At 30.7% G+C, this 14,192-nt stretch overlaps 3 protein-coding genes across 3 annotated transcripts; all 3 read right to left on the bottom strand.

Annotated features, from left to right (window-relative positions):
* Nucleotides 1-917: 917 nt before the first annotated feature.
* Nucleotides 918-3,292, bottom strand: LOC107361367 (uncharacterized). Its single transcript, XM_015928186.3, has 2 exons — nt 2,128-3,292; nt 918-1,666 (listed from the first exon to the last, which is right to left on the bottom strand). The coding sequence occupies exons 1-2, from the start codon at nt 3,117-3,119 to the stop codon at nt 1,111-1,113; spliced, it is 1,548 nt and encodes a 515-aa protein (XP_015783672.1). The 5' UTR covers nt 3,120-3,292; the 3' UTR covers nt 918-1,110.
* A 476-nt stretch (nt 3,293-3,768) lies between these two features.
* On the bottom strand, nt 3,769-6,276 carry LOC107360926 (uncharacterized). Its single transcript, XM_015927650.3, has 2 exons — nt 4,851-6,276; nt 3,769-4,460 (listed from the first exon to the last, which is right to left on the bottom strand). Exons 1-2 carry the CDS (start codon nt 5,846-5,848, stop codon nt 4,022-4,024), a joined length of 1,437 nt encoding a protein of 478 aa, XP_015783136.2. The 5' UTR covers nt 5,849-6,276; the 3' UTR covers nt 3,769-4,021.
* Nucleotides 6,277-10,564: 4,288 nt separating this feature from the next.
* On the bottom strand, nt 10,565-12,911 carry LOC107360987 (kelch-like protein 6). The gene is made up of 2 exons (XM_015927704.3): nt 11,794-12,911; nt 10,565-11,224 (listed from the first exon to the last, which is right to left on the bottom strand). Exons 1-2 carry the CDS (start codon nt 12,786-12,788, stop codon nt 10,663-10,665), a joined length of 1,557 nt encoding a protein of 518 aa, XP_015783190.2. The 5' UTR covers nt 12,789-12,911; the 3' UTR covers nt 10,565-10,662.
* Between the last annotated feature and the right edge of the window lie 1,281 nt (nt 12,912-14,192).

Below are 14,192 nucleotides of genomic sequence, written 5' to 3'. Positions count from 1 at the left end.
ACAATGATTATTTTATAGCCAGACATAATAAATTAAAACGTTAGGCGTTGACGAGGGCGTTTACAATATCTTTTATCTCGCAATTAAAGAGTTAGAATTGAATAAATAAGGAAATGATATTCTCCAAGTTTAAAGGGCTTACTAATAATTAAGATAACTATCGCTATTTTTGAATGTAAATTCAATTCATAATCTAGAATTAAATTGCTTGAAAATTTCTTTTTAACCGAACCAATTTGCTAAATTAAGATTATCATTCAGTGGCAAACTGGCGTTTCTACTGCCACAGAACTGTGCAATCAAGAATGACATCCCCATTTGGGACCGCGATACTATGATATGCACATAGTACATAGTATTAAAGTTAATATTTTAAATGCATTCAATTGTTAACTAACCTTTAAGCTAAGTTCATATTCAAAATATATTGTGAATTCAGGTTCAATAATTAAAGTTTCAGTTTGTTAGAATCAATGCATCATTAAGATGAAATATTCAAAGAATCAACTTATTACATTGGTATTTCAGATTATCTACAATCTGCTATCAACAAAAACACATTGTTACAAGTACAGTACATGGTTAGCTAACTATTCAAGCTGCTTCCTTTTGTCTTTTGTCATAATAGAGACTGCAATGTTCTAATCATTCCAAATGACAATTAAACGACATCAAGAAATATTGTTGTTGGACAACTCTTGTTGAGAAGCAGCAAAGGACCAGAGCGATTTTCATTTGCTACTCTTCATTTTAAATGGAAATGAAAGAGTTGGATTGAATGAGGCAAGACTCAGGATAATTTCGACTGCATTTAACGATTTACAAGATTATTCTGAATGCATGTAATTAATTTCTTAATTAAAGATATTCACTAAATTATGTTGGACTCATAAGACTGGATAGATATGTACATATGCTTATACAACGGTTATTGTCAGTTTAATAATTCAACTTCCAGGTTTAAGGCCAGAATTCATGGGTACATTACAGTATTAAAGAAATTGTATTAAATATTAGAATAACAGAATAAGATTAGACAAATTAAAAATACATTGCTTGACGCTCAATGGTAATGAGCACGAAACATGAAAACATTTGTAATCATATAATTTACGTAGCTTTTTGATCGTACAAAGGTTCAATAACTTTCATCGGTAAAAAGTTTGAAGTAAAGGCAACTAACTGATTAACAGGAGCACAGGAACTGTCGGATAAAAAGTTCACATTCATAATACAACATTTTTCAATCCATTGCATTTTATTAATGCAGAAGTAATACACTTTTCCTGATGATTTGTTGACCAAAATAACTTTATCATCCTTTGTTTGATGCGAAGTTAAGATTAAATCATTGTAAATCCATCCTTTTCCTTTGAACGGCTCACTCTTATCGAAGGATCTGCTTTCAATATTGAAACGGATGAATTCGAGATCCTTTGTCAATATATAAACAACATCGTCCGAAACAGTAGCTTGAAAAGAGTGCCCATAATTTTTATAATTATTGAACCACCATCCATGTTTAGCAGTAAAAATACCAAACCACTTCTTCTCGTTTTTACCAATTGCAATGAATTTACCATCAGATTCAAGGAGTAAGTACTCTTCAGGACTGTCCTTAAAATGAAGTTTTGAGTCTTTGTCTTCCAAATAACAGCGATTTTCGCTAATATGGGTGCAGGAATAAAAGAGATTTTACTTAAAGATTGAAATACAACAGTGCAGATTTAATACTCGATTTGAAATATTTAATATGATTTAAATTTTGAATAATTTCCAAATGCAATACTACACCTGACTACACAAAACTAGATAAGAAGAAAAAAGAAATCTCAAATGTTAATTGATACCTACATTGGTATTTTTAAAAAACAATGATTTTCATCAGGCAATGAATTTTTGAAACTTGTATCAGCATCAGAAAAGTTGCAATAATATTATCTAGTTTCAAACTCTTTCTGAGAAACTGTCATCAAAAAACAATAAGGAGAGCCCTTAAAATAATGCACAAGCAGGCGAAGATAAAGAGTTTCAATGCATGATGTTTATATTGAAGTATTTAATACAGAGATTTAAGTTACGAAACAAAAAAAATCAATTCAAAATTGTAAATGCGAATAAACTTACTCGACGCAAACCTCTACAATGAATTTCCATAATTGAATGTAGTAAGTTTTACATACGACTTTGAAGTCGAGCCATCGATATGCCTTTTTAACCCAATCAATTCGAACTCCTTTTGTTCCACAATCAAATAAAATATCTGAAATGTGTTCTCCGTGAACAAATTCAAGTGATATTGAATCATCTTGACTGAAATCACCAATCATGAAGCAAAAAAAGTCATTATCAAACACTTTCAATCTCAGAATTGATGCATCTCTTTGATGAAATGATATGAAGAAGTTTTGTTTGGAGCGATTGAATCCAACATAGGAAGATTTTACTAAATCTAAATTTGGTAGCGCCTTTATTAGGTCATTATCCTTGATCTTTGAGATATCACCAAAATCCATGTAAGACCAACGAACACATTTTAATAACTGTGGAAGTGAAGCTTTTCGAGAATCAACATTCTTATTCACCCATTTTATTATTGATTCAAAAATTTGATATTCAGAGTGAATCATCAAATCCAATTTGAGAATAGCTTCTACTGTTTCGAGTGGGTAATTCAGGAAAATATTCGTATGAGTGATCGTCAGGAAATGACGACAAATACATCTTTCAATGGCTCCTGAATTGATCAACTTGGACAATTTGGTGACTTGAGGCAAAATAACTGAAAGATGCTCAATGGTAAAATTATCATGGAAATAAGAGAGACAAGGTTGAAATAGACGTTCATTTATCATCAAGTAATCGGCTGCTTCGTAGAAACTAATCACATAATCCATTTGCATGCAGAAAGATTCAGAATGAACCCAGTCGAGGATAGAGTCTAATACACGTTCATCAAAATCAAGCACCACTTTGTTTTCCTTTGATTCCAGCAAATCACAAGAAAACATTTTCTCGAAGTAAGGCACAGATGAACACATGAACTTTTTAGAAACATTATATATTCTTGTTCTGTTAATGATTTGCAATTTTGCATCAAAATTTGCATCTTTCTCCATGATGATCCAGGCTAACAAAACAATAATAAATACCTATAATTACAATTTTCTATCAAGTAAATTTAAAAAAGAGTCAACTTATATATTCAAAAAAACATTTAAACCGGACTACAATCAGTTTAAATCAACTCACAATTAAACAACTTTTCAACTAGTAACTGAGTTATTTATAATGTTTTCGCGCAGGACTGACTTTTCTTAAAGGCGGGGCTAACCGATAGTACTGAATAAATTCATTTTTCCAATAAGACCAGAATGTATTTCGATTCTTAAAATCGATCGTAGACTATGTGGTTAAGACTCAATATATCAAAAATAAGTGATTATTCACAAAATACTTCAGTGTTGAATCAACATTAATTGATTTTCAACCTTTTTGTTTAAACTTTTGATTTCATGGTGTTAAGCAATGCCTTTGTCATTGCTTTGGTCTCTGTGATCTTCTGATCAGTTAGTGAAAAGTGAAATCGGATCCCTTTTCAAAATAATTTGTTTACAGTAATAGTGTGAGATTATAACTTGTCAGCACAAATTGTCTTTGAAGACTGCCGCCTGGTTTGAGTAAAAGTTTAGTTTAGTTTTATCTTTGAAATTTACTAATGAATTAAAGAAGGTTAAAAAATCTTACATTTATTTCAAACTGATTGACTTCTTCACAATTAAAGTTGAGTTCAAACTGAGGTTTGATTAAATTCATTGGTAAAAAAGTTGAACTCCAAACTTATAGCCTGAAATTTAGGGCCTAGAGAGGAACTAAAGTTACATCGGTAAGCATAAAATTAATTTGCAATATGTTGATACAACGGTTCAATAACTTTCATCGGTAAAAACGTTGAGGTAAAGGCAATTAACTTATCAACAGGAGCACAAGGACTGTTGGAAAACAAGCTTGCATTCATGATTCAACATTTCTCAACCCAATTCTTCTGATTAATACGCAAAATGTGCACTTTTCCAGTCGATTTGTTGACTAAAATTACTTTATCATCCTTTGTTGGCTGAGAAGTTAAAATTAAATCATCGAAATTCAATTTCTGGTCTTTGAATGGCTCATTCTTTTCGAAGGATTTAGTTTTGTAATTGAATTGTATGAATTCGAGGCCTTTTGTCAATATGTAAACAACATCGTCCAAAACAGTGGCTTTGAAAGAGTGTTCATGATGGCTATAATTGTTGAACCAACTTTCATGAAAAACTGGAAAAAGACCAACCCACTTATCCTCTTCTTCAGTTTTACAAATTACGATGAATTTACCATTCGATTCAAATAGCAGGCTCTCTTCATTGTTTATACAATCAGGAAGTTCTGCATCTTTGTCTTCCAAATAACAGGAAAAGTTACTGAAAAATGAGGAAAAATAAGTTAAGGATAAGAATTTTATCGAATAGCATGCTTATTTGAAATGTTGTCCAATAAAATCAAATCATCATTCAATCCAGCCTAAAAAGTTCTATAGATTGAGTAGCTAATAATAATAATGGGTCTAATAAATAAGAGACTGTCATCAGGATACTAATGCTGACAGCATTTTGCGAGAATAAAATATTCAACAGCAGAAATAAAAGTTTGTATAAATTTACAAACCTAAAGACTCAACTTCAAGAGATTAAGCAGTATAAATATTTATCTATACCTGAGTTTAGAGGAAAACTTTACAATGAATTTCAGGAATTGACTGTAATAAGTTTTACCCTTAAGCATAATTAGAATGATAATTAACTTAAACTTACTTGAGTTCAAACTGTACAAAGAATTTCATTAACTGACTGTAATAATTTTTACCAGCAACTTTAAATTGAAGCCATCTAAATGTCTTTTTTACCCAATCAATTCGGATTCCTCTTGTTCCAGAATCAAATAGAATATCTGAAATATGTTCTCCATGAACAAACTCAAGTGACATTGAATCGTCTTGTGTAAAATCACCAATCGTGAAACAGAAAAAGTCATTATCAAACGCATTTATTTTTAGTGTTGATGTATCTCTTTGATGGATAGAAACAAAGAAGTTTTGTTTGCATCGATTGAATCCAACATATGAAGATTTAAATATTGAATCCAAATTTGGTAGCGCTTTTATTAAATCATCATTTTTTATCGTAGAAATATCACCAAAATCCATGTAAGACCAACGGACAAATTTTAATAGCTGAGGAAGTAAAGCTTTGCGAGAATCAACCTTTTCAAGGACCCATTTCATGATTGATTCAAAAATTTGATATTCAGAGTAAACCATTAAATCTAGTTTGAGAATAGCTTCAATTATCTCAACTGGGTAATTCAGGAAAATATCCGTATTAGTAATCGTCAAGAAATGGCGACAAATGAAGCTTTCAATTGATCCTAAATTGATCAACTTAGACACTTTGGTGACTTGCCTTAGAACGACTGGAATATGTCCGATTGTAAAATTTTCATTAAAGTAAGAGAGACAAGGTTGCAACAAACGTTCATTTATCATCAAATAATCAGCTGCATCGTAAAAACTAATCACATAATCCATATGCATACAAAACAATCCAGAATGAACACAGTTAAGAATAGCATCAAATGCATGTTCGTCAAAGTCTAACACCACTTGATTTTCCTTTGATTCCAATAGATCACAACAAAACATTTTTTCAAAGTAAGGCACAGATGAACAAATGAACTTTTTGGAGACATTATATTTTCTTTTTCTATTCACGATCTGCAATTTTGTATCACAATTTTCATCTTCTTGATCCATAATGATCTACTAAACAAAAGTACAATAAATACTTCGAAAATAAACTACAAAGCAATTCTCGAGATAGATTTGAAGTTAATAAACTTTCTTATTCAAAAAACAATGATAAAGAACTACGCTCGATACAGGTTAGAGTAACTCACAACTAAACAAAACCATTCAACTCACTAATGTATTTATAATGATCTCATATTATGGGACCGACTTTTCTTGAATGCGGTGTTTTGCAAGACTTATGAATAAATTCGTTTTGTTTTTGTAAGATGTGTTTCGATTCGCAAATCGATCAAAATCTATGTGGTTTAAGCTTCAATATCTGTAAATCGATCGATTATTTATAAAACTCTCAGCCCTTTTTGTAGGACTGTTTTTACAATGGAATCATTTCACTTGATTTCATTGGTGGATCAATTGTTTTACCATTATTACAAAATGAAGCACCGACAAAGGCATTGAGTAACAGTTGGTTGAGACTTGCCGTTAACTGATGAAATTAGATGCAGTTCTTTTGATCATTTAATAAAGAAATGAAATCGAATCCCTTCTCAAATAAATTTGTTTACAGTAAAAGTTAAATCTGACAATTAAGAGACGATATTTTGTCTCAAACAAGCTTTCTTTAAAGACTACCGCCTAGTTTGAGTCTTGAAAATTTTAGTTTTAGCACTGTTAAAATAATGAATTTAGGTTCAAGATACTCTCTATCTTATCTTTGAATCATTAGCCAGAAGAATGAAAACCTGAAAACTTTTATTTCAACCTTCTCATGTTCAGTTAAACTGTTGGACTGATCTCATGATGTTCAAAAACAAAGATTTTGCACCATTAACTGGGCATTTTTCGATCTTACATCCTTTCAATTAAAAAAAATTTTGGATTCTCAAAATTTGTCTGGTTGAAGAACATGTTCTATAAAGTTTATAAAAGCATTGCCGATACACAGGTTTGATCTTTTTCTTCGGTAAAAACGTTGAAGTGAAGGAAATTAACCTATCAACAGAAACATTGGAACTGTTGGAACAAAAGTACCCAACCTTCGGTTGTGGTGTGTGACGCCGTGGACTTAACTAAGACCCTTATACAAAGGTTTGATATTTTTCATCGGTAAAAATGCTGAAGTGAAGATAATCAACTTGTTAACAGGAATATGGGAGCTATCGGCACTAAAATTTACGTTCATGATTTGATAATTCTGTATCCATCTCTTTTGATTAATGCAAAAGATATGCCCTTTTCCAGACGATTTATCGATCAGAATTACTTTATCATCATTTTTTTGATGAGATATTAAGATCAGTTCATTGAAATCAAATTTATCACCTTTGAACGGTTTACTCTTATTAAAATGATTAGTTTTGTAATTGAATTGAATAAATTCAAGATCATTTGTCAATATATAAACAGAATCGTCCAAAACAGTGGCTTGAAAAGAACGCTCATGATCTTCATATTTATTGAACCAACTTGCATTATTAACTGGAAACATACCAAACCACTTTTTCTCGTCGAAAGTTTTGCCAATAACAATGAATTTACCATTAGATTCAAGAAGCAAATCCTCTTCAGTGGTAAGCGGAAAAGAAACTTTTGCGTCTTTGTCTTCCAAATAACAGTTTTTGGTACTAATAAAGGTAAAAAGAATCAAATAAATGAAAATTCCACATAAAAATTGATAAATCATAAAGGGTGTAACGGTAAAAAACTACTTTTATCTCTAAAATGATATCTAGGAAGACGATCACAATGATAAAAATCCGAAGATAGATAGAGAAAAGAAACGTCGAAAATTATTTTCTTATCATCGTCATCTTCATCTTCCTAGATAAGATTTTTGAGATAAAAGTAGTTTTTTACCGTTACACCCTTTAAAACAGTGAAGATAATTTGCTCTGAAATATTTCATTATTAAATTCTGAGAGTTAAACTACTCACTGATTTGCTTAATTAGTTACTTTAAATTAAGGGGCAATCCGATCAACAAGAAATGTAGTTAAAAATTAGACTAAAAATGTTTGTAAAGATAAGATTAGATAAAATTTCAATAATTTGTGACGTCACTAATTTACAAAGATCCGATCAACCAATTTAACAGCATTTAGGTCATGCGCCTGTCGTCAATTAAAAAATTTTTCACAGTAGACATTATTGAGATTAAATTTTTGTGAAAATTAGATTAACTTCTTATCAGTTTTTAATCTAATTGAAATTTTTATTTCATTAATTGTTTTGATCGGATTGCCCCTAAACCGAGAAGACATGAAGTCTCGAATGTTTACTTTTAATTTTCACTTATGGTTATTTTATAAATTATAATAAATTCATCCAGTAAGCGCCATGAACACGAGTGCAGAAGGAAAGTTCGTATAAGGCGCAGACTTTGCGTTTAGTAAAATTTAAAAATTTATGTGAACAAAACCCACGTTTTAATTTTTAGAAACAAAAAGAATCCTGAGAAATCTGAGAAGCTGTCATCAAACACAAGTAAAAATATAAACATACTTGAAAAGATAAACATACTTGTTCGAAAACTTAACAATGACTTTGATTAATTGACTGTAGTAGGTCTCCAATTTCGCAAAATTATGTAAATTTAAAATGATATTAACTTTTACTTACTTGTCCCGAACCTCTACAATGAATTTCCTTAATTTACTGTAGTAAGTATTCCCCTTAACTTTGAAATCAAGCCATCGAAATGTCTTTTTAATCCAATCAATTCGGATTCCTTTGGTTCCAGAATCGAATAGAATATCTGAAATGTGTTCTCCATGAACAAATGCAAGTGACATTGAATCATCTTGAGTGAAATCACCAATCGACAAACAAAACCATTCATTATCTAACACTTTTATTCTTAGTGTTGATGTATCTCTTTCATGGATTGATACAAACAAGTTTTGTTTACTGCGATTGAATCCACTACCAATACCATTATAGGAAGTAATTACATCGAAATCAGGCAGATTTTTGATTAATTCATTATCTTCCACCTTAGATAAATTGTCCAGATCCATGAAACACCAACGAATACAATTCAATAACTTGGAAATATATTTTTTTCTGAAATCAACATTTCTATTCGCCCATTTCATGATTGCTTCAAAAACTTGATATTCAGAGTAAACCATCAAATCCAATTTGAGTATAGCTTCAACGGTCTTGAACGGATAATTTAAAAAAACATTTGAGTTAGTAATTTCCAAGAAATGGCGACAGATAAAGTTTTCAATAGATCCTGAATTTATCAACTTGGACACTTTGGTAACTTGGCATAAAACCACTGGAAGATGTTCAATGGTGAAATTTTCTTGAAAGTAAGAGTAACAAGGTTGAAACAAACGTTCATTTATCATCAAATAATCAGCTGCATCATAAAAACTGATAACATAATCCATTTTAATGATGAACGATTCCGAATGAATCCAATCCATGATAGAATCGAAGACATGTTCATCAAAATCTAGTTCCACTTTGTTTTCCTTTGATTCCAATAGATCACAACAAAACATTTTCTCAAAATAAGGCACAGATGAACAAATGAACTTTTTAGAACAGTATATTCTTTTTTTCTGTTCACAATTTTCAATTCTTCATCACAATTTGCATTCATCTCTGCCATAATAATTGAGGTCGGTTGAAAGAACGAAAAAACTCTGAAACTACAGCAACAAATATTACTTTTACAGCTACACTTTCATTTACTGGAAGCAGTTCAATACTGCGTTTGCAATGTTTAATGCTAGTATTTATACCAAACATAACCAATTAAAATGTAGGCGTTGAAGAGGGCGTTTACAATATTTTACTATTGACTATCAAAAAGTTAGAATTGAGAAAATTAGAAATTAGATGCATTATCCAATATGGGTTCACTAATATTCAAAATAACTATTGCTATTTTGACGGTCACTACTTTTCAATTTGCCCATTAAAATATTAGAAACTAGCATTATTGCTTTGAAATTTTGTCATTTTCTTCATCGTAATAATTGAATTTACATCAATATGTTGCATGATCCATGTTGCTAGCTACCAACAAAGTGAACCCAGTGGGTTAATAAACGATTGATTGATTTAACCCACCAAAACCATTGATTACTAATGAATCTGGGTTCAAGCTATTCAACCCTCTTATCTTATCTTAAATCTTTACCAGAAAAGTGTAAATGAAAACCGTTTATTTCAACCTTCTCAAGTTTAGGTTTGTTAAACTGATCTTATGATGTAAACTGGGATATTAATAATGATTCGTGATCTTTGGACAGCAGGGCACTTTTGCAGCATTTAAATTAATGTTCTATATTTTGAATTACAAAAATTGTCTTTTTTCATTTCTCAATAGAAGCTGAAATAATCTATCGTTGAAAATCGGAATCAAAAGAGATATTACTATTGGACTGCTCATGTTTGAGAACAGCAAAAAACCAGAGCGATTTCAATTTATTACATTATTTTGCAATTTAGACTGAAATGCAACGTTAGATCGATTGAGGCAAGGGTCATGGGTGATTTAAACTGAAATTGTTGATGCACATGAATATTATGAATGCATGTAATTTATTTTTCAATTAATGTCATGCACTTCTGGTATTATAAAGCACGTTGGACTGAATGTAAGATATAAACATATGGTCATAAAAAGGTTACAAGTTATTATCAATTTATTAATAAATAACGCTTTATAATTTAAATGAGAAAGTAAAATATAAGGTTTTATTTTTGGTGAGATACAGCATTGAATGTCTCTATTGAATTCACATCTTAAAGCTTAATATTTAGAGCCTGCTGAATGTGAGCTATTGGTAATTATTAAATCAAGCAGCACTATGCTCATACAAAGGATAGATATTTTTGATCGGTAAAAACGCTGAAGTGAAGGAAATTAACTTATCAACAGAAGCACAGGAACTATCAAAACAAAAATTCCCATTCATAATGCAACATTTTTCAATCCATTCCTTCTGATTAATGCAAAAACTGTACACTTTTCCAGTCGATTTGTTGACCAAAATAACTTTATCATCCTTTGTCTGTTGAGAAGTTAAAATTAAATCATCGAAATTGAATTCGTGTTCTTTGAACGGTTCACTCTTATCGAAAGATCGAGTTTTAATATTGAATTGGATGAATTCGAGATTCTTTGTCAATATATAAACAACATCGTCCAAAACAGTGGCTTGAAAAGAGTGTTCATGATCTTCAAAATTATTGAACCAATTTGGACGTTTAACTGGGAAAAGACCAAACCACTTCTTCTCATCTTTAGTTTTACCAACCACAATGAATTTACCATTAGATTCAAGGATCAGTGACTCTTCAGCGGTAATCGAATCAGGAAGTTTTGCTTCTTTGTCTTCCAAATAACAATCAGTATCACTATAAATATAATATGAGTAAGATAAAGAGAAATTAAACTTAAAAATTCGAGCATAAAATTTCAAAAATAGATAACATTTTGCAATCTTATCCCAATCTTATGCCAATTTTATCAATGCACTTTACCAAAAAATTTTCCCGCCATTCTATATTCATCACTCAATAATTTGAAAGATTGAGAATTTTAAGAAAATACAAATAAGAATTTAAAATTTTTAAGAGCAAAATATTGAAGATAATTTGATACATCTCATGATTTTTCTCTGAATTGCAACATTTAAAATTTGAAAAATTTCTTCTATCGGATTCACCACTCATAGGAACTTACAAGGGTCTGCTATTAATAAAAACTAAACTAATTTTAGTAGCGTTTGATACAATTATCTTGCAAGAATTAACAATTCAACAGCAATAAATAAGTTCTCAAGAAACTTTCAGCAAACAAAACAATAAGGAGCTTTTAAAATAATAGACACAACATCCACAGACGGTAAACTTGCCATTAGAGTATATTAAAGAAAATATAAGATGAAAAAATTAATTTAAAAACTTATGATCAATTGACTTACTCAACCCGAAACTCAACAAAGAATTTCATTAATTTACTGTAGTAAGTTTTGCCAGCAACTTTGAAGTCGAGCCATCGAAATGTCTGTTTAAGCCAATCAATTCGAATACCTTTGGTTCCAGAATCAAATAAAATATCAGAAATGTGTTCTCCATGAACAAATTCAAGTGACATTGAATCATCTTGACTGAAATTACCAATCGTGAAACAAAAAAATTCATTATCAAACGCTCTTATCCTTAGTTTTGGTGTATCTGCTTGATGGATAGAGATAAAGAAGTTTTGATTGGTGCGCTTGAATTCAACAGATGAAGATTTGACAAAATCCAAATTTTGTAGAGTCTTGATGAATGCATCATCTTTTATCTTGAAAATATCATTAGGATCCATGTAAGACCAACGAACACAGTTTAATAGCTGTGGAAGTAAAGCTTTCCGGGCATCGACACCATAGTTAACCCATTTCATGATTGATTCAAAAACTTGATATTCGGAATAAACCATTAAATCTAATTTGAGAATAGCTTCAATTATCTCCACTGGATAATCCAGGTAAATACCCGTATTAGTGATCATTAAGAAATGGCGACAAATCAAATTTTCAATTGATCCTGAATTGATCAACTTAGACAGTTTTGTAACTTGCTTTAGAACGGCTGGAAGATGTTCAATTGTTAAATTATCATGAAAGTAAGAAAGACAAAGTTTTAATAAACTATCTTTTATCATCAAGTAATCAGCTGCCTCGTAAAAATCAATCACATAATTCATTTGAATGAAGAAGAATCCAGAATGAATCCAGTCGAGTAAAGCATCAAAGGCATGTTCGTCGAAATCCATTTCAAATTTTTTTTTCTTAGAGTCCGATGAATCGCAAGAAAACATTTTCTCAAAGTAAGGCACAGATGAACAAATAAACTTTTTGGAAACATTATATTTCCTTTTTCTATTCACGATTTGCAATTTCGTATCACAATTTTCATCTTCTTGATCCATAATGATTGAAAATTGATAGACAATAAGAACAAAAAATACTTCTTATATTAAACTTTAATAAGATAATTGTAAAAATAGTAAATATTTTTAATCAAAAAACAGATATATGGTGAACTAGAATCAGTTTAGTTGAACATAACTTACTGTTGCATTTATAAAGATTTCACATTGTGGGACGTCCTTTCCTTAAAGGCGGGGCTTGCCAAGGGAATCGATTATTTATAAAAACTCTCAACCCTTTTTGTAGGACTTTTTATAAGACTGTTTTTACAATGTAAACCAATCATTTCGCTTAATTTCATTGGTGGATCAATTGTTTTATCTTTACAAAGTAAAAACCCGACAAAGGCACAGATTAACCTTTGCTTGAGACTTGCCGCTAAATGATTAAATAAGACGCACATCTTTTGATCAATTAGTCAAAAAGTGAAATCCAACTCCTTCTCAAATAATTTTTTACAGTAAAACTTAAATCTAAGACGATATTTTGTCTCCATAAGTTGTCTTTGGTAACTACCGTCCGGTTCGAGTAAAAAATTGACTTTTAGCTTTGAGGTGTACGCATATATTATCTCACAAAAGTTAAAAAATCACACATTTAAACTTAACTCTATTATCTTCAAAATTTAAGAGTTGGCAAACCCACAGAAATTATCTTTCAAACTGAGGTTTGATTAAATTGATTGGTAAAAATGTTGAAATGAAAGCCATTTATTAGAGTCCACAACAGAAATCAAATCATCATTTGGCACATTTGTGTCAGAATCTCATTGATAACATCGAAACAGATCAATTGGTCAATATTAAATGTATGTTTTAATTTATGCACTCGATTGATATGAAATGAAAGCTAATAATTACAAACAAGGGTTCAGTCAAAACTTAATGACCAAATGATAAATCTGACGCTTATAAGTTTTATCCTCGCCTGTTGAATGGAGCCATCTGAATGTCTTTTTAAATCAATCAATTCGTATTCCTCTTCTTCCAGAATCAAATAAAATAGCCGAAATGTGTTCTCCATGAAGTCGTTGGAAGGAGCGTCTGGTTCCTGGCTTTATAAGCATCATGAAGGCTTTCATGGTCAGGCTTTACACAAAAAAATTAAAAAATATCTGAACTTATTTCTGATCCAATCAACACGAATTCCTCTTTTCCCTGGATCGTAAAAAATATCAGTAAAGTGTTCGTGGTATATGAGTCCAAGTGAAATGAAGATATCGAATGTAACATGTATATTATTAATAGATAAACATTTAAACTCAGCATCAAGCACTTTAATTTTTAACCAAGCTGCACCCATTTCATAAACGATGATAAAAAACGACGAGACACCAGGACTAAAGAAATCTCATGAAAATTGTGAATGAACCAACTAACTTATTTGCATAATTAAAAAATGCT

Source organism: Tetranychus urticae, chromosome 1, assembly GCF_039701765.1.
Source record: "Tetranychus urticae isolate SD_2017Ah chromosome 1, NJAU_TeUrti_SD_1.0, whole genome shotgun sequence".
NCBI classification, from domain to species: Eukaryota; Metazoa; Arthropoda; class Arachnida; order Trombidiformes; family Tetranychidae; genus Tetranychus; species Tetranychus urticae.
Note: the sequence above shows the minus strand (reverse complement) of the source record. Positions and strands in the feature narration are given on the sequence as shown.